The following is a 22,097-nucleotide window of genomic DNA, read 5'->3' on the forward strand; positions in this document are numbered from 1 at the left end:
AGTAGATACATCAAGAAGGTGAAGTCAAATAAAAAACAGTAAGAACCTTAGAGTATATACATCTGTAAGAACCAAGTACCTCCAAAACGGTAAAGAATTTATTGAACACTGAACATATTATACCACTTATAAAAAGACCACCTGTATCGTACTCTTACTCGCACGTATTGCCATATAAAAATATGTTTAATGGCCAGATTTTGGACGTGATTTTAGACACATAGACACAAAAACTAAAACGAGAAACGTCAATAATCTCCACTCGTACCAGCGGTCGGTGTGACACCTCTCAAACTAAATTCGATAAATCTTATTTAATTTTGTGCAGTCGATATTTAAAACTTGGTATTAAAAATCTTAAATGCAAAAGACGTAAAGTAAATTCATGATGTTAAGTTAAATCTACTATTTTATCGTAACTCTGCCTGTATCGAATTTTCGGCAAAAAAATAACAACAACTTTTTTGTCTCGATTGTTTTCTTGTCCCAAGAATTGTGATTACTGCAGAACAATGCATGCGTCGGTTTTCTCTCGGTTTTAGCTATTTTCGGAATCAGACGCGCGTAAAAGTTAAATATCAGTGATAGTTCTTTTATGGTATTTAATAAAATAAGGTATGTACGATTATAATTTGGTTCAATAATTTATTCTTAGAAATTAATCACTATTTTACGAAATGTTTTCGCTCTCGTAGCTGTAAATAAAATACACAATTAGTCATACACCTAGCATTCAAGTATTTTAAGCAGTTTTATAATAATTTCTAGCCAGAACATATTTTGCATGCAGTTGATTAATTTATTTTGTTCGGAATATTATTCGAAAAATGTAGTTTTTCAATAGTCTTTATAAAATTAAACCTTCTTCCTATTGGAATATTATGTTATTGAATCTTATTGGTTTTTAGTGGGATAATTGGATTTTAAAATTTATTTGTAGATGTAAATGTTGTCGCCAATTAGCTAAATCACCCACTCAATTGGATGGCTAGGATGTTCATTAAATGCGGGCATTCAATCGAATGGTTAAAGGACGCTTAGCCAAATATTGAAAGCAACGTTTCACGAAAGGCCTGAATGTTGCTTAGTCTCTTGGTTAAACGGTTGTATTTCCTGCTCATTTTAATAAAACAAAAGTAATTGTTTTATCTTTTAATTTATTATCGAAATAACGAGTAATGTCTTTCAAATGTGGTAATGTGTTTTGACGCTGCCTGGTTGAGTTTTTATAAAAATTGGCGCCTCAATATTCAAGAATATAATAGTATATTTGTAAACTGGCTAATTTTTATCTAAACTCACTATCTTATTGCTTCGGTGTGCCTCGAACGTCGACCCCGACTATGCTTTGAATGACGTCACTAGTTCATCCGAATCAATCAATGATAAGAGTGTTGTGATAGATTTCCAGTTTACGGGAAGCCTATTCAACAATCAGCCGAATTCACCGCAGAGAACTTGTGTTTTGTAATTTTGAAATTACTCGCCGTGTGATGTCACAAGTTCTCTTCGGTGAATTCGGTTGGTTGTTGAATTGGCTTCCCATTAACCGGAAACCTATCACAACACTCTCATCGTTGATTAATTCGTAGTGTATTTTTAGGCTATCCAGTTGAGTTTAGATAAAAATTAGCCGGCCGTTATTCTTGAACGATAAACGCCAATTTTTTATAGAAACTCAAGCGGGCAGCGTCAAAACACATTAGCGCGTTCCTTCCGTGCGCCTTGAACGTAGACCCTGACTATAGTTCATTTTTATTATTTTCTTCATTCGTTTTCTCACAATTTTATGCTCTAATATTTACCGCATGTAAGAAGACATTTTATATTCAATTTCCAGTATCACTGAACTTCCTCATTAAGTGCATCACAACTTTCAATGAAAAACGCGTTTCCTTATTCATAAATAGTAGTTCCTTATTTTATGATTAATTATTTGAAATTGTTTCGATTGAAATTTTTGTTGAAATTATGGATAAAAAAAGCAGATTTTAATAGCTTATTTTTTCAATGAATAGCATATACTTCTGTTATTAATTTTCTCATTTTTAATGACAAAAAAAATGTGTTCTAATATTAGCATTGTATTGTCTTTATTTAATTATTTTTTTCAAATTTTATTATTATTTTTTCATTTTTAAATATATATTATAAAGTAATGCCTAGAGAAGACCCGTGCTAAGGCAGACTAACATATGTGTTTATTTAAATATTTCCATACACATACACACACACATGTGCACCCTTATAAACATTCATACACATACACCCATACATACACACATGCATGCATATACACATACACATATGTACATATACACATACATTTTCTCTCATTATATTTGTGAAAAACTTTAACTGGATGTATGTATTATTTTTTATATTTTGTATTCTTATATTATAACAACTGTTGTTTTTCCTTAATAAATAAAAATACCCACATAAATATTCATACATATATGTACACATACATATACACATACCCACATAAATATTCATACATATATACACACACACACACACACACACACATAAACACCCTTACATACACATACATACATACATATATATTTATAAATTTTATCCTTCTTGTCATTGTATTGTATAGTGTTTAAATAAATTTATTTAAAATGAAATGTATACCCACACACAGGCCATCCCTTTGAGGGATTATTTTTTGTGTTTATATAATAGTTTTTTTGTATTTGTAACTTATGTATACTTATTGTAAAATGCAAAGAAAAATTTATAACAAAAAAAAATAGTAATATTTTTGTGTTCAAACCATGACTCAACAAATCGAGACAAACCAAGTTTTTTTACGCAAGACTTCTTGCACCATGTAAAACCAGCATAATTTAGGTGTTGGGCTGTCATAATGAAGAGATAACTGAAAGTTGAAATGGGTCCATGGATTTCTACAGAAGTCTTAGTGATATGTTACACGGGAAATTATTCATCAGGTAACGGAACTGGTGGCGAGCGCGGAGGGACTGTGTTATGATGGCCGACATGATTCGGGGGCCCATGGCGGGGGCGGCGTTCAGTAAGGACAAGCTGGGCTCGCCCTCCACCGGCTCCGAGGACGGCGGGGGGCCCGACCTGGCCGATGTGACAGCGGACCTAGAGCTGGATGATGTGGATGGACCTAGCACCAACGGTACAACACAATTTGATATCATTTTATTAAACGCTCAGGGGCTCTTACAATAAACAGTTTAAATGTACATAAAGTGTAAATGGACAGGTAAGAATATCAATAGATTAAGTCCAAGTCTCATTAAATTTAAGTTTGATGTTGTTATGGGTAGATCAAATAGATTTCTATTGCGTGCGTTAATAACATAATAATAGCCTTTCATTTTTCTCCGCAAATTGCGATACTAGTATTGATTTGAGATCAAAATTTGAAATCCTCAATAGGAATATTTTCACAATAATATTGAATTAGGTCCATATTACTTTTTTTGATTATATTTTCTAATATTATAAAGTGCTTATATGTGTAAACTTTATGTTCAGACTGCTTATTTTAATTAATTAATTTACTATCAAAATATTTGAAGTTCAACATTGGATTTTATTAAAGGTTTAAATATCTCCGGTTTAGATTTAATGGGTAATATAACATAATATCGCACCTTTAGAACGAAAACGACTTAACTAAAAAAAAGCTTAAAATGCGTTAAGATCATAAAAGAACTTCAATGAACACTATCCATCTTTCTGCATTAAAAAAAAATGACACATTTGGGTGGCAATAGGACGAAACCGTTACATCGGTCACTGTTACTTAGAGAATTTAGGTTCCATGTCAGTACATAAGCGACGCTATTAGTCCGAATATATATATGTGATCGAAAGCCGGTTGAGTCGATTTTATTCTGATACAAATGGCAACTTTACTTTATTTCTATAAATATTAAAACCAACGCTTTGTGATTGTTTCGTTCCGACTTACCGATAATCTTAGTGACTTATTTAAGTTTATGTCATTTATGTTTGGTGACCCGATCTGACTTAATAAAAATTATGTCATTATCTTATTTATTAAAGTGATTTTATTTGTTTTTTTTTTTCAATCTAATAATGACTCATTTAAAAAATGTCTTGTTTAACCCTTACGCTGCTACGCAGTTTTTCAAGAATCTAATCAGAAATCCTCTTATTTATACATTTCAAAAATATTTTATCGAATACGTTGTTTTCCAAACACACTACTGTTTTATCAATTAATAGCAATTCCAAGAAAAATCTTCCATTTCATAAATATCTAGTTCAAACCCAATGGAGTGAGCAAGATAGAAAATTCGTGCCGCAAATAGACAATTTTCGTACAGCGGTTGTAAACCCTTTCTAAATTGAAAATTAAAACAAACAAAACTGATCTCGTACTGCAATCTCAAGGCGCATTGTTATTATTGAAACAAAATAATTATGATAGTTTTTTTGTTGATTGCGGGGCGAAGTGCTCTGTTATATATTATCAAACCTACCACTTCCATAAATGCATGCTAAACAAAAATTGAGTAAAATATATCTTGAAATTTGTTGCAACAGAGAGGGAAAACATTTTTGCCAAGGGAATATGGAAGTCAAGGCATTTACAGGACTTATGATCTGTCATTGGCTGGTTCAAATGACCACTTTACACACTGCGAAATATTCACTATTCTGGGTATGTTTACACATCCACATTCATGGTTATTTTTACATTACCCCAACTCTTCCATCTGTTCAATTTTGCAAACTAAAAGAGCTGAAACCTTTATTGATGTCGGTGAGTTTCATCTGGATAAATTATTTTACCTCCTAGGTAATGCCTAAAAATACTTTAAAATTTTTATGCAAGTTATTTTAATCAACAATATTTTGAGTATGTCCAAATGTTTGTAGGGAGTTATTTAGATTGAAACTTAAAGGTAACCGGTAAATGTACTAGGTGATATTATTTCTTTGTAGTTGTCATAATATAATTTTAATTAAAAAAAATAATGTTTTTGTACAACTGTCTCACAAATTGATATCTCTTCTAAGAAAAATATTCCGTTTCACTAATAGCTAGTTCACGCATAACGGATTGAGTGAGATAGACAACAGTTGCCGAAATTACAAACAGCTGAGGTAAATTACATATTTTTTACATTTATATATATTTTTAATCTTACTTTGTTACTTTAACTAACAATTTAACTCTGCAAAGCGTCCTTTTTATTATGAATAAATTTACAAAATATATCATTCAAAATGATAACGGATAGTAAAAGTGATAAAGAAATAATAGTATCTCGCCGAGAAACTCAGAGGCTTAGCAGCTGAACCTATTCCGAAAGTGAATTAGACAATAATGATATATTTTTAAGTGATAGTGATAATAATTTATAATATGACTCTTACGAAGAGCACGAAATCGAAGAAGCTTTTTCTGAAGTATTTTTGGATCAATATCGAGCTGATATACCTCATTTACGTTTTCTTTGTAGAATAGTTTGTAGAATAGAGTTTGTATAGTAATAATTACGTTTTGTTAGTAGAGTAATAATTACTACCTAATGAACAGCTAAAACATTTTGATTTCCCATTACTGTGGGTACCCATTATAATAAATTAACAAATGATTTTTTTTAATATTCAAACGTCCTAATTGACAATTATTAGGTTCCATGGTGAATTATTTTTATGTTTTATGGCTCTTTACTTATTTGTTTATATTCTTAATTATGGGGTTTTCCGGTGATATAGGGACCTCACTAGATAAGAACTTTTATATTAAAGGTAAAGTATTCAATTAGTTATTCATTACGGAAGTACATCAATATTTTCGTAATCACTGAATTGGGTTTAATAGCGGGGAAAACACCGAATATAATTATTTTCCTCATATGTCATATAAGTGATAAAAAATCTTACTATTAACATTGATTTATTTTTTATTTCACTGTTTCTGGAATGTAAAAAAGTTCACTGTTTCAGGTCCCGACTAGCTAGAAGTTTCCTGTGTTTAGTCGTTTCTCTTTTCTTAAAAGCACTGTGAATTTAAACATCATAAGTAAATTTATAATGAGGATGTTTAGTGGTTTAAAAAAATAAAATGATTAATAGACGAAGATTTTTTTCTTCAATTTTTATGTATCGTATTATCAGCGCTACGATCTTTTAAAGTTTTGTATTTCTGACATTAATCCGCGTGTGACGTCGCAAGGTCTCTTCCCCTTCTTCTCGGTTAGTTCTGTTGATTGGTTTATTGACGATTAGCAAACCGGAAATCTTAAACAACCCTCTTATCATTGGTTGATTCATATGAACAAGTGACGTCGTTCAAAGTTGTTCGTTTTCATTAAAATATTTTAAATTATTTTTTATTTATTTTCAAGAAACTTTGCTGTACAATTTTATACTTAAATTTTTACTGCGCGTAAAAAAATTATTTTTTGTATTAAATTTTCCGTAGGCCTGAAATAGGTACGAAACTAAATAATAAGCCGTCGAATAAGTAATTTTTATGTTTTGAAAATGTTTTATACCACTGACGGTTAAGTGCAACAAGGAGTTCCCGAAATCATTTACCCTTTTGGGGATTATGACGTCAGCATCAGTCTAGTTAGAACTTTATGATAGGGATTAACAACAACGATATATCGTTGTTTAGCAGTATAAGGGTTAAACTTACAATAATTTAAATTTTATTACGCTTTTTTTTTTCATCGATTCATGGCTGAAGAAAGCTTTTGGTAATTTTTAACTCAAAATTTGGTGCTTACTTCGAAAAATACGAAGCAATCGACGAAGGAATACGAAGGTGTCACAATTTAAATTATTCTTTTGCAATTTCCCAAAAATTTGATTTTTTGAGTTGAGTCGTTTTTGTCCTAAAGGTGCGATCATAGAATTAAGAATAGTCCAGAAACCATATACGTACATCAAACAGAAGGCGATTAAACTACTCATAAATGAGTAGGTTTACGTTTTGACCCATTAGTTTCTTTGTAGACATCGCTCAGTACGCAACTCCTGATTTGAATTATGATAAGTATGCCGTGTTGTGTCCTTTTAAAGTGTAGAAATCCTGCTAGAATCTTAAAGTTACAGGATGCAATCACATTTCATGTGTAATTAGCAAACAAATGTGTATGTAGTAAATGCATTACTTACAAAGTGAACTGTTTTTCCATCTGTCAGATTGTCGAAGAAACAAAATGAACATTTCGTTAGTGTTGCCAGGGTAGTAATTTTTTTTATCCTACTTTGCTCATCTAATGAAAATTGGATCTCGGATTAAAGAACTCTATCGTGGACATTTGACCGACATTATCTTTAAAACATCAAATATTATTTAATATGATATAAAAATATCAGTTTTATGTAAAATAAAATTTGTTTTATATTTTAAGTTTAAAGTTCATTAATTTAATTACTCTTATTGAATGACCCTTTACTTATCTACTCTGTTGTGTCAATCAATATTTTCGCGTGCATAATAAAATTTTAGCGAAATTATCAGATTGGTTTTTTTTACCTTACATTTGTGTTATAATTATATTTTGTCCCATCGTAGAACATTACGCGGCGACACGACGAATGTGTTATGATTATGTTGCACGATCTGGCAACAGTACGCGGCGACTTCACGCATGCGTGCGGCGAAAGTGGGGCAAAGTGGGGGAATTATTGGACACAGTCCAATGTATTCAAATATGATTCTACGCTCCTTCTGGACCATTCTTAATTCTATGGGTGCTATATAATAATAATAATTTTAATTAAATTATGTAATTTCTATTTCAATTTTTGATATTATTGAGTTATAAAACCATTACTACTAAAATAATTTGAAGTTAAATTACAGGAGAGAGACAAGGAGTGTTGGCACCCCCGGAGTCCGAATGGTATCACGGGAGATTGGATCGCTACACAGCCGAGGATAGACTGTGGGGTACCGACAAGATAGGCAGCTATTTAGGTACATGTTCTGATTCTGAGCAAATATTCCTTACTAATTGTCGAATTCGTTTGGTATTGAGCTCGTTAATTGTCTGAAATCAACGTTGGAAAGAAAATAAAAATCCTAAACATGTATTTATTTATTTTACAGAAACAAAAAATCAACAATGATTAAATAAAGAAAAGGTTTAAAGAGAGACCAGCGAAGTTTCTAAATAAGAATCATACATATAAAATTGTGGTACAATAAAAGGGTGTGTTTATGTGCATTTGTATGAGAGTAAGTGTAGAGTTGGGAGGGTGTGTATTTGTGTGGGAGTAAGTGTTAAGGTGTGTGTAAGAGTGAGCATCATTAAATAGCAAGTGAGAGCGTATCGCAGTCGGAAAGAATGAGTCTTAATTTATTTTTAAATAAATTAAGGGGTATGTTAAATACATAAATAGATGAAAAAAAATCATTATAGTTTAAGCAAGAACGATAGAGGAAAGAGTGTTGTGCATAGTTAGTGCTACAAACTGGCAGATGGAATAAATATTTATTTCTTGTCACGCGAAAGGGGACATTAAAATAAATTTTGGTGAGTAGGTTAAAAGAGTCTACTTTATTATATGATAATTTATATAAATAACATAATTCAAATATAGTGCCTCTTTTTTTTTTAAGCGTAAAAAATCCATTTTGTTTAGTACATTGGCTGTAAGTGAAAGCATTTTATTATATTTGTAATCAAGGTATTTAAAAAATTTACATTGGACATTTTCAATCCTTTCAATGTTTGTTATGTATTGTGGGCTCCACGCAACGGATGAAAACTCCAACTTACTATGTATTTCATAACTTAAATTATAATAGCGTGTATTTCAATTAAGATTCAATTTTTTATGAGGATCAAAACACCCTTTAGTTTAATAATTTAAAAAAATTGCTTAGTTTTAAAAATAAAGGTTAAATTATATTTTTGTATCAGTAATCTCACGAAGTTAAAATAAAATGTGTGCAATTTTCATAATTGAAGCACTAACTTAAGGTGCCTAAATAATAATATTTTTTCTGAATTCGCAAATCATCTGATAGAAAATAATTTCAATAAAGACACTGGATTAAAAGTTCTTCATGTTGAAAATAAAATATAAAAGTTAGACAACTTGGAAATCTTAAAAATTCAAAAAGCGATTGTTAATATGAATATGAAAAAAATAATAAATACTACATAAACTATATTTCATTTAGTCCACTCCAGTCTAGTTTTAAAGATCGTATCCATCTCACTTCACAATTTCCGTCATCAAAAGAGCAACATGACCAAAATACTTGACTTATTAGCTTCATATGTATCAATGTAATATTTAGTAATTACCGTACAAATAAAATAGGATAGAATTCACTTGTTAAGTATACATTGATAAAGAAGTTTGTGTAGCTTTGAAACCGGTCGGTAGAAAAAAAAAAAGTGGTTAAAAATAAAGTTATTTTATATTTGATGAAAGTAGGCTGAATGCTATCGAAATGCGATCTCTCGAGCGAATGTGTGGTAAAATTATGTAAGATAGATGCACAAATGTTGAGATCCGTACATTATGTAAGGCTGAGATAAGCATTATCGACAAAATCAAGAAAGGAGCTCTTCGTTGTTTGGACATGTAGAGCGAATGGACAGCGAAAGAACGGCTAAAAATATTTACAATGCAAATGTTTATGGATGCAAAAATAGAGAAAGACTGAGAAAGACATGGCATGACCAAATCCAACAAATACTTGAAGATGGACATGTTAAAAGTCGGAATAATCGGCGCGCGTGCATGAGAAGATGTATGAATGTAGAGGAAGGTTTGAATGGTTTGTTTGTTTCTTTTGAAAATATGTGCATCTAAATTCTAAAAAACACCATTTGTTTTAAATGTATGAATTTTAGGACATATTTTATACAGAAAAAAACGCATTTTAATGAATAAGTGTTGTTTTTCTCCTAAATTTCGATATGAACCTAACCTATTTTTTTCAAGTTTGAACAAATAACTTTTTGAATGTTTGCTGGAGCATGCGTAGACGCATGAGCAATATTTATAAATGTGACTCCTCTATTTGATCATTTTCAAAGCACTCTGGTGTATCCATGTAATTTATTATCAAGAATTGTTAGAAGAGAACAATGTTCCACTCTCTGTTTTATCGGGCATAGAAAGTGAATTTTTCCCAACCTTCTGACGAACAATGGGCTAAGCAGTAATTACCGTGGGAATAGTATGAAATATTACAGACAGATTTTCTTCACTTAAAAGCAGTATTATTTTAGACATTGTTTCCTATTTCCGTGAGTATCAAGTGTACCTAAACAATGTCATTCATTGTTTTTTATAATATAATATTTTTCATTAAAAATTTATTTATGAAATAGTATATAATTTATCTTTGAAGCACTCACTTTTTAGCTGTGCAATTTTACAAATAACGCTCTTATGGAATGGATACTATCACCTGTATACCTAATAATGTGTGTTAATAATGTTTTAATATGCTCTTGGATCTCTTTTTAAAATGAGAAAACGTTTTATTAACTTTTAATAACTTTGCAGTCCGTGAGAGTGACAGAAAACCCGGATCTTATGTCCTGAGCTATCTCGGCCGCACTGGGATTAACCATTTTAGGTGAGGAAATGTGTATTAAAAATGTAGTATGTATTAGTTTTTGTAAATATTATTTTTCAGATAAATAATAAAGTAAAAACTTAAAAAATAACTTCGTTGTTAGTCTCAAAATCAGAGAAACTCATGAAAAATTCAAACTGTAAAACATTCAAGTTTTTTACTAATAATTCACAGTGGAATAAGCCAAAGATAAATGCATATTTTACAATTCTGTCTATGTTTGAACATCCATATTTCTTAATTTTCTGCTAACTTTTGTTAAAAGAGCTAAAACTTTGATTAATTTGAGTAAAGTCAAACTTCTCAATTTGTTGCGACAGAGAGGGAAAACATTTTTGAGAAGGGAATATGGAAGTCTAGGCATTTACAGGGCTTATGACCTGTCAATTGCTGGTTCAAGTGGCCAATTGTTTAAGGTTATACTGAATTATTTCACCTCTATAATACCTGAAACCACTTTTAAATTTATAATACATACAAATATTAATTTCTTCTCGGACCAGTTAGTTAAACCAGCATTATTTGAACACACTAAAAATATTGTTGCCTTTCAATTCTTCATATGAATTTATGGAACAATTCATCATGGGAACAACTCTCTTAAGTTTTTAAGTCAGAAGATAAGTCTTTTCCTACACTGTGTTTTCCTTTAACTTTTCCTTGTAATATGATTCGGACTATTTAGTACTTAATGTCCGAAGTACTCTTACTTTATTTTCTTAATTGCATTAAAGATAATTATTTTGGTAACTTTTCATTCAGGATCACGGCGGTGTGTGGAGATTACTACATCGGAGGACGTCAGTTTGACTCTCTGAGTGATCTGGTCGGGTTCTACAGCCACTGCTCTGACCTTCTGAAGAGGGAACGTCTCCTGGAGCCGGTTCCTCCGCCCGAGCCAGTAAACGACAAGAAAGTAAGCCAGAAGTAATGTATTGGTGTGACCTTTAGGTGTAGTGTCAAATTTAACTGTAATTTTTATCGGGCTTGTTTCTTCTGGATCTGGAGGTCCAGCAATGTTCCGCGAATTTCCACTTAAAAAGAAAGCGTTCCTCTATAATTGGTGGCGTCCGTCTACACCAGAGGTCTCCAAACTTTTTTGTATCGTAGATCTCTTGTTGATTTTTTCTGTTTTGCGTTGACCTTACATTATTTTTTTTAGAAATTCATCAACTTTAAATCTGTTTTAAAGCTGACACAGAATTATTCATTTATAAGGTTTACTTTTAGATGACACAAAATGAAAATCAAGTAACCCGCTTTGATAGCAAAATTTCAATATTTGGCTTAACATTAAATCAGGTTTAACCTTAAATCTCCTCGGCGAGTGATTTCCAATTTGTTTTTGTGATATTGGCAACCCCGCTAAAACCTTTTTCCGCAAGGTATGAAGATAGAAAAGCTATCAAAAACTTTCTCTCGATAGTCCATAATGCAAGATATGTAACAGGAATGTAGCTTTGAAGCCAGAATGCTGATATCCATTTCTAAACTGCACCATAGGTTCTTCATTGGTTATTATTCTGATCAGTTTTATAAGTTACACGTACTGCGGCCATAAAGGGTATAGCCTGCTTACGCAATTACATTAAATATACATATATTTGGGAAATGTATATGCCCATTGTAAGAAAGTATTGCGTAAGTACCTTCTAAGATACTGTTCATGTTAGGTGGATTATTACATTTACAGTAAAATTTTGGTGACGGCTCGCCTAAATGGGATCCACTCTCGTTGACCCCCATTTTCACCTCATGGACCCCCAATTTTTTTTTCACTGCCATGGACCCCCTAAAGGTTGTGGTAGACCATTGGGGGTCATTATAGACTACTTTGGGAATGACTGGTCTACACCCAACTGAAGAAATGTCTCAATTGGATGTAAAAAAATTCTCTTTAAATACTCATTTTGTTGTTGATCAAATTTTAAAATTAGCCTATTTAACTAAATATATATTTGTTTCGTCGGAAGATCCAAGTCCATTCAACGCTTGAACTAGTTTTGAAATAGAACCAATTTTAAAGTTGGTTGATTTCCACAGAGGGTGGTTGCCATTCTGCCTTACACTAAGATGCCCGATACTGACGAGCTCACGTTCCACAAGGGAGATATCTTCTTCTGCCATAACGACATGGGAGATGGCTGGCTCTGGGTGACCGCACACAGGTAGGATGAAAACAAGTTCATTTTACATTCTTTATGATGTAAGGACCATCAGCACTCCCACCTAAACAGCCACCTTCACGAATAGTCAATAGTGTACAACATTTTTCATAAAATATTAATTTTACCAGTTTCATGAGAGGAAAAAATTAGTAAAATGTAGATTAAATTCCTGAGTTTTGTTTTCAATTTCTTCATTGACCATCGAAGAAAGGTAAGACTAAACAATGTAGTTAAAATTATCACCATCCTCTATCATTGTAAAACCATGACCCGGATTCGATTAAAAAAAATGGTAACTCCATTTGTATTCCACACACACTATTGTATTTTTGCACGCCGTTGTAAAATTATTTTTTATAATTTTGATATTGAAAATGAATTAAATTAAATCAATAAATAAACTGACCATCACCCCCCATCACAACTATACATAGCAATGCTCAATGTCCTAACCCCGAGAACTCAAGAAAGACTAATTCAAGGAACCGAACTATGAGAGAGACCTGTGCGGCTTCATGCTGCACAGACACTATTCCAAAACACGCTATCACGTTTATCAGTTGTAATGTGTGAATAAATAAAATTAAACGAAAGTAAATAAATAATATACCGTGCAATATTTTAATATAGGTAGCCATGGTGTAAGAGAAAAGCAACGATGAAAAATATAAAATTGCAGTTAATGAGATTTTGCTTTGGACCAATGATAATCATACCCTGAAATTATCTCTGTGCCATATTTCTGATTATCAAAATGTAAATCTACCGGTACTTCCACTAGAACGGGTGAGCAGGGGATGATATTCCGAGAGCTGGTCGAGGACCTGGATGCGGCCATTGATCCCAATACCGTGTTCTCCTGGTTCCACCCTAACTGCACCAAGAGTGAGGCTGTGGACATGCTCGTGAAAGGTTTGTGAATAGAGTAATTTAAAACTTATTTATTATAGTATAATTAATTGAAATAAATAGCGGCAAATATAAATTAGAAATTGCAATAACAAGGTTAGGCGAAATTTCGATTGATAAAAGAATATCAAAAATGAATTAAATACATGTTAACTACGTATAAGTATTCCCTATTTTATTTATCATAATATGAAACACAAATTCTCAACAGAAGGGTTTATGTGTAAATAATCATAATGCATAACATTTGTTACAGTAATTTTTTAAACCTTATTCACTCACTATATTTTAGAATACTATCCATAATCAAATTTTCTCCCCTGTAGCCGGTCCTGGCAGCTTCCTCGTGAGACCTTCGGACAATTCTCCCGGAGACTATTCCCTCTTCTTCCACATCAACAACCAGATCCAACGCTTCCGTATCGAGAAGAAGGGAGTCCGTTACCTCATGGGGGGGCGAACCTTCGAGTGCCTGGACGCCGTCATCAACCGCTATCGCAAGGAACAGATTGTGGAAGGCCATACACTTATGCAACCTGTGAGTTCTAAATTTATTTTTAATTCAATCTTGTTTTGAAAAATTAATTTAATTGTTTATTTATTTAAATTATCCAATAAAAAATAGATACAAAGTTTGCAAAATTCAAATACAAGTTATAAATAAAAATACCTAAAATCATCATCGTCGTCATCATCATTTCCCTTTCCGCACCCAGTGGTCCATAGGGCACTGTATTGGTAAACCAAATGCAGTATATTTCAATAATTTGTTACATGAAGGTCTTACACTTCAGGAATGCAATTTTATTCATTTGGGGATATTTATTTTTCCATGCGGCTTATTTTTGCTTTATATATATGGCCACACTGATGACTAAACGTCAAATGGTGTATAAAACTGCTTTAAAAATGGAAATAAAACTAATACGGTTTGGTCAATTCAACCTAATTATGTGTTTTGGGTAATGCTTAAGGTTGCAATAATGTTCTAAATAAAAATCATTATGTTTGATTTCACGTGTTCATATTTTTTGACATTTAATCATCAGTGTGGCCATACATGAAGCAAAAATTAGTCGCATGGAAAAATAAATATTCCCAAATTAACCACTCTCTAGAGGATAAAGAAGATTCATAATTGCACCACAGGTGCCGGTCCTGGAACAATGAAATTACAATTTAAGCAACCTTTAAAATCAATATTTCATGCCACCCGGCCAGGAATCAAACCCAGGGTAGTCGAACACGCCAATCACTTCACAACGAGGCGGACTTATCTCCGCTCGATTTTCTCATTCAGGATTTTTACCTGAAAGCAGCCAACGAGTCGAAAACTCGTCCAGGGTTCTGCTTCTATTTCACACACAGAACTGTATTCTCAATCTGTCTTGACAATGAGAGAAAACTTAAAATGCCACCTATTTATTTGACCAATTGTTTCAACGCTGTATAATTTTTTTTTTAATCTCCCTAAACAGTTGGCCGCAGAAGGGCACAAACCAGAGCCCCACACCACCCAAATGTCCGCGTCCGGAGCAGCCGCCGAGAAGATCTACGCCACCCTCCGCGAGTGTCGCGACCAGATTGGCCTGAAGAAAATGAAAGGAATTAAGCATCAGGGCTACCTCCTCAAGAAGTCTGATAAGATCCACAAGAAGTGGAAACTGCTATACTTCGTGCTGCTTGTGGAAGGAACAGACACCCATCTTTACTTTTACGACTCTCCTAAAAGGACCAAGCCCAAAGGACTCATCGATCTCTCGTGTGCTTATTTGTATCAGGTAATTTATAATTTGTATCTCTCGTTGATATTAAACATTAGAGTAATGATGTGTAGGCTGCCGCTTATAGAGATGCCCAAACGCACGAAAATTTAAGTTTGGTTAATCTCTCTCTCTCTTTTCCACATCCGCTCCCAAGTGGAGTATGTGGACATCACCAGTTGCGCCCAGGAGACCCTATCGCCAGCCAGTAATCCAGTCAATCCAGCGCTCCTTAGTTCCGCCGAATAAAGTCGAAAGATCGTCATCGACGGCCTTCCAGGGCGGCGAGAGCCCGCAGGTTTAAAGAAGAGGCAACTTGAGTTGAGGTTCTCCTGAGGCATGTGCAGCACGTGTGCCTCAAGCACTTACTCTCGAAACTCGGAAGTTTGGTGTTCTGGGCTTTGGTAAGGTGCCAAGATTCAGGAGTACTGGCATTATACAAGAGTTGAATAATCGGCATTTCATTTTGACCGAGTATAGACTAGAGTTCCAGACATGTTAAAAGTTGCTCCAGAAATTCCTAGGCGGATTGCGAGCTCTTTGTGCATGCTTCCATCCTCGGTTATGTGAACTCCCAAGTATTTAAAGCTGTCAACTTTGACGATCCTCTGTCCATTATTGATCAGGGTCAGGACAGGATTTGTTGCACAAAATCTGAGTTTTTTTTGTATTAATTTTTGGTAGTATGGTAGTTTGGTTAGTACCATAGAAATATTATAGGCTATAATATTTCAGTCACGTTTTTGCATACAAATAAGGAATGTGAATTGTTCGTTTTGCTAGATACCACGCCAAAGTTTAAAGCTTAGAACACTTGGGAAGAATCCAATTTGATTATTGTGAACTCACTGGGAATCGTACCCTGACATATTATGTTGGGCTAAAATGCTAAGAATGTTGCAATGAAGAAATGAGACATGCTTTTAGGGGCTTGTGAAATATAATTGTTAACTTAACTATGTAATCATTTAATATTTTAAATAAGAGTTTTATCAAGACCTATCAGCAAATACATCAATATTATTTTTTCAGGTTCACGAGTCCCTCTGGGAGCGCGCTAATTGTTTTCAGCTGGTGGAGCGAGCGTTGCCGTGCCTGGCCACCGTATCCTACCTCGCGGCTCCCACAAATGACGCCGTCCAAGAGTGGCTTAACGCTCTGAAACCTCTCTGTGTTCCGCAGCTCTCCAGGGCCCAGTGCAAGGTAAAACTAATTCCAATGAACCATAACAAACTTAAATGTGGACTAAGTTTGTGAAAAATATAATGGAAATGCGATGAAGAGACATGTCTGAAGCTAAATCATTCTTAAGTGATTTTTGGAACAAGTTACAATTATTTAGTAAAACTCTCTTTACCTTGGTATTTTGTGGCTTCATGACTCTTATTAATGCACGGGTATTGACTGATTAGGTCCCGAAGCTGCGTTCGCTGCGCTGCCTGACTCTGCACGTGCTGGAGGCCCACCGCCTGCCGTACAAGCTCGTCCCGCAGCCGTACTGCTCCTTGCAACTCAACCAGGCCAAGGTTGCGCGCACTCGCCTCAAGAGCGGCCCCGACCCTATGTGGGATGAGGAGTTTGTGCTCGAGTTAGTACCCTTCAGCTTCGTATTCACTATTTGTATTATTCAATAGTAATTTTGCCAGAAATGTGAAGAGATTTATCTGACTGAATTATTTCACATACTAGGCAACGCCTGAAAACAATTTTTCAATTTTTAAACTTCTTCTTGGACCAGTTGGTTTCATCACAATATTTGAGTTTGTCCAAATGTTCATAGACAAAATCTTCCAAATCTTGTCCTGTCCAAATCTTCACAACAATAAAGGTTTCAGCTCTTTAACTTCACTAAAATCAACAGATGGAAGAATTGAAGAAATATGGATGTTCAAACATAGGCAAAAGGGTGAATGTTACACAGTGTGTAAAGTGGCCACTTAAACCAGCCAATGACAGGTCATAAGCCCTGTAAATGCCTTGACTTCCATATTCCCTTATTTAAGGTATTCTCCATCCCTGTTGTAATTTGTTAATCTTAATGACCCCCGAGGGGGTGAAATCCAGTCTTTTGTCTATGAACATAGACAAACTCAAATATTGTAGTAGAAATAAAACACGAATAATACTTGTTACACTGACCCGCTTGTATACTTATTCTCTTCTCAATATTGATGCTGCTAAACAACTAAACTCGTTGTTTCAAAACTAGTTTTCCTGATGATTAGCAAAATAGTTCAGTTATTTGTGATATATCATTGGTCGGCGTACATTACTACCAATTTACTAAATCAACTTTTTCCAGACAGAAAACATTGTTCTTAATATCAAATCTAACACATGATTTCCGGTCCGCGGTACTGTTCTTCTTCAGAAAACTCGCCTCCTACTGGTCCCGCGCATATTGTATGATTAGGAAACATCCAATAAGATTTATAAATCCCCCAATATGAAAATATAATTTTTCTCAAAATTGTAGATTGGATGTAACACACGCCGACTATTTTTAAAAATTTATTAATAATTTTGATCAGTTTCATTATTCTTTTTAAAAACTTCCTTCTTATTTCAGTGACATTCCCCCAGATGTGGTTTCCTTTACACTCACTGTACATAACAAAGGCAAAAGAGGAAAAGACTCTGAAGTAAGTCTCATAAATTTTAATCAAATAACATAATAATATCATATTTCCGTAGTTTTCTTATTTTTGTGCCCCCAGTTCATGCACTATCTTCCTAGTTCATGCGCTATCTTCCTAGTCCGGCCAAATACTGTTACTTTATGTATGTTTTTGTAGATATTTCTTGATAAAAACATCCCTTGGTTATGTTTTATTTGACCGACGAGCGCTTTTGCCTAAGTAGGTATCTTTGGGGACTGATAAATCGTTACAACATTTTCTACTATTTCTTCTAAGGTTTTGGGAGGTTGGCATCGTCGTAATGTAATTACTACAATATTATTGATTAAATCGGCATTAACTTTGTGGAATAACAGGTTTAAATATGCTGAGAGTTTGCAGTATCATAGAATAAACTCTCTTCAAAATCCAAGAATATTATTAGACAAGTTATTTTTTCACAAATCAATAAAGAATAAAATTGATTCCCCTAATCTACTTGAAAGACTTCTATTCCGTGTGCCATCTAGACCGACAAGACAAAATCTTCTGTTTTACACAGATAACGCGTCAACGAACTATTTAAAACAATCTACAATACCTAGAATATGCGAGAAATATAACTATAGATATACTGAGGCTGATATCTTTCACGACAAAAGTCATAGAAATATTGAGAGAAGCAGATGTTTAATTAATTTTGTTATTACACACATCTTTTTCATTTCTTATTTTTTTTTAAAGTTCAATTGAAATTTGTGGTCGAATTAGGAAAACATGTCCCATTTTTTGACAAATATTTGAACCGAGATCTGCGTGTGCTGTTGACTGTCAACGTGTATTTGTTGTTGCTCGTGTCACTTTATTTATCCTTAATCTTATTTGTTTTGCTGCACTTTTTAACTTCACACTTGCTTTTATTTTCTGGAAATACTGTTATTTTAGAAACCTGCTGCTGATTGTTGATCAGAATAATATATTGCTAGTTGTCATTATATGTAGCTTATTTTGTCAACTGTGAATTGTACTTTTTTCCACAAGAAATTTACCCCGTGATTGTGCCCATTTCGCCAACAGCTAACTATAGTGACGTGAAATTTAGACATGTCATTTAAAATGCTATTTTTAGGGCAACTTTATTATCTACCGACATATAATTTACACAACATCGACTGGTATATTCCAAAATACAAATCTACATATATTCTATAACTCTTAACTATTCCAAAACAGTTGGCTGTAGGAATGTTATTAAATAAAAATAAAACATTATTTTGGATGCCATTTCCTATTTGACTCGAAATTTACCCGGCGTTGTCGATAAATTCAAAACTCCTCAACATAAGCTACTGAGAAATGTGAAATTTAAATACGTTGATTAAGTTGACATTATTTTCTAAAAATAAGACATGACATTTAAAAAGGTTCAATTAGTTTGAATCTATACCATGTAAAGCAGGATAAATTATATAAAAAGTAAAAAGTATAAAAGACTCGCGCTCAGTCACTGTACGGGCTGGGTGTGAAATATAGTTCCTCTCCAACCATAGCTTATAATCTTATAATAAATTTGAAAATAAGTTGTTATATGTTAGAAAACAATGGGTTAATGTTTATAAGTCGTTAGTGTGTAGTAGTGTAGTCATGTTTTAGACAAACAGTGGAAAAAAGAAAACTATTTATTTAGTAGCATTGTTTTATACTTTATTCTTAACAAAATATGTGACAAATAGTGAACAATGGAAACTTAAAAAAAATAGTGCGCCTGTAACCTTAAAATAAAATTTTATGTGAATCCATTAAAACCGTTTAAGAATGCATCAGCTTTTGCACGAAAGTACCTAAATTTTGCTATTTGGAACACTACACCCATAATTAATAAATTCAACAGTGCTACTAAAAGTGAACTGACATTTATATCAATAAATACATAATATTTCAAATATCTGCCTTCTAATAACATACAAAATGATAAATAAAACCGCTCATACACGCGTTTGTGTAATATTCATGTAAAAAAGTGAATTGAACAGGAATGTTGCGTCTCATAAAACGAAATAATACAGACCAAAATAGACACCAAGTCGTTGGAACAATAAGCATAATCCCCCAGTAACTACCCACATGCGTTTCCAGAAATTATCAAGCAGCCAGTGGGCCACATGGCGACGGTATCTACCTACTGTCTACAAAAGCTTCTTTTCGGACAGCTATCTCCCTTTGTTAACCATGGAGTTGAAACAGTGTTTTATTTATTTAGTTTTTTATTGCTTACTTCTTGGCATGAACACTTGACAAACTTACTACTATGCTCTATTTTTTGTAAATTTATTGATATCATTTTAACTTTGTTAGAATTCCACTCGTCCATGCGCTTTGTAGCTGCACGATGATTGGTTATTTAGCTTTCATATATCAACTTTAAAATACCTAAATTTTGTAAATGGGGTCTAGAATTCCAATCGTCTATGCGCTTAGTAGCTGCAAGACGTGTTGTAATCTTACTCCTTTTTATTATTCATATTTTTATTTTTTTGGGGGCTAAATTTCTAACTGTCTATGCGCTCTGTAGCTGCAAGACGTCCTGTAATCTAGCTCCTATCTTTTATAATTTTTGATTGATCTTAATTGAAAACGAGGAACTAGAATTCCAACAGTCCATGCGCTCTGTAGCTGCAAGACGTACTGGGATATTTATTAATTGTACAGCGCCCTTGAGGTGATTTTCACAAAAATGGCGCTATATAAATTATCCAACTATATATATGTATATATATGGTGGGAAAATGAATTCCGACGTTGGCCCACCCTTGGAATGTTTCTAAATAAAATTTTCTTTGTACCTGGATTAGTTTAATTGAAATGCGGATTTTCCGTGTTAGATGGCCGAGCTGACTGTGGACCTATCCACTTTAGCCAACGGAGAGGAGGTGGAAGACTGGCATCCTCTGTCTGGCATCACGCCCATTGGGGAATGGGGTTCACTTCGCTTGCGAACTAGGTACACTTTTGTCTTTACAAATAAAATGGTCTATTATGTTTCATTGGTATCAATATTATGTTTTTGTATGTACTAACAAAATAATATATATATTCATATTTTTGTAACCTGGAAAGTTACTTGATGTAGGTCTTTTATAACAGAACCACTGCTCTTTCTGCCCTTTCGGACCTAAAATATGTAAATCCTGTAGATTTTAAAATATATTTTTTATTCATCATTTGAAATTTTTTGGTATTTTTAATGTATTTTATACTTACATAAGATAATCGACCGACAATATTAATTCAAAATGTGTTATTACCTTACAATATAATATGTTTATTTAATCTAATTAATTTAACAATGTTTGAGTATGTCCAAATGCTTGCAGACTGGCTGGATTTCCTCCCTAGGGAGTTATTCATATTTAAATTTAGTTCAACCTAGGGAGTTAAATTAAATTTCCCTCTCTGTTAAAATAAATTGTAATTAATTTAATTTTACTAAAATATGTTTAAAAATTACCTTGCATCTAATTTTGACTACCAATGCATACAAAAAAAAGAGGCGTACCGGGTTCCAGTGATTAAAAAATAAACTCGCCGCTTTTGAATTTTGGTTGGTACAAGAGGAAAAGAAATTTTAATGAACGCCCGGGCTGAAAGGGTGAAAAGGGAAACACCATCCATATTTCTGCTTCCCTGTGTAGTTACAATACATATTCAGTTGCAGGTTGTCAAAAATTATTGTTTTATATTTCTCACGAATATTAGTTTACGAAATTCCTTATTGTTTTGTCTTATCTACACTGCTTCGGTTAATCTTTTCGTGTTTTCTTAAATACGTAGGTATTTGAGAATTTCAATATACTGTTGCGATGGAGCCCCGTGTAGGGTTACCACCTGGCCGGATAAATCTGGTTTTGACAGGATTTTAAGAGCTTATGCCTACTGAAAAATTTTCTGTAACCCGTGCACCATAGATAAAGGAGTTTAGAGTCACCGTTCAGATGAAGTTCGAATGAGCATCCATTGCACATTGTTGATGGATAAGGTTCGTTAAAATGAG

The 22,097-nt window shown here is 33.4% G+C and overlaps 1 protein-coding gene across 1 annotated transcript in view; it reads left to right on the forward strand.

The window, feature by feature from the left end:
* Positions 1-242: 242 nt before the first annotated feature.
* vap (RAS p21 protein activator vap) overlaps positions 243-22,097 on the forward strand; it is a 29,704-nt gene continuing 7,849 nt past the window's right edge. The window contains exons 1-13 of the mRNA XM_088231809.1: positions 243-615; positions 2,964-3,160; positions 7,847-7,960; positions 10,516-10,588; positions 11,351-11,504; positions 12,632-12,756; positions 13,538-13,668; positions 13,992-14,203; positions 15,144-15,446; positions 16,461-16,631; positions 16,841-17,016; positions 17,998-18,070; positions 20,929-21,047. Coding sequence (XP_088087935.1) covers positions 3,001-3,160; positions 7,847-7,960; positions 10,516-10,588; positions 11,351-11,504; positions 12,632-12,756; positions 13,538-13,668; positions 13,992-14,203; positions 15,144-15,446; positions 16,461-16,631; positions 16,841-17,016; positions 17,998-18,070; positions 20,929-21,047 — 1,811 coding nt within the window. The 5' untranslated portion in view covers positions 243-615; positions 2,964-3,000. The remainder of the gene's footprint in view (positions 616-2,963; positions 3,161-7,846; positions 7,961-10,515; positions 10,589-11,350; positions 11,505-12,631; positions 12,757-13,537; positions 13,669-13,991; positions 14,204-15,143; positions 15,447-16,460; positions 16,632-16,840; positions 17,017-17,997; positions 18,071-20,928; positions 21,048-22,097) is intronic.

The sequence above is a fragment of the Micrasema longulum genome, unplaced genomic scaffold (assembly GCF_059751315.1).
Source record: "Micrasema longulum isolate JH-2025_06_02 unplaced genomic scaffold, ASM5975131v1 h1tg000921l, whole genome shotgun sequence".
NCBI lineage: Eukaryota > Metazoa > Arthropoda > Insecta > Trichoptera > Brachycentridae > Micrasema > Micrasema longulum.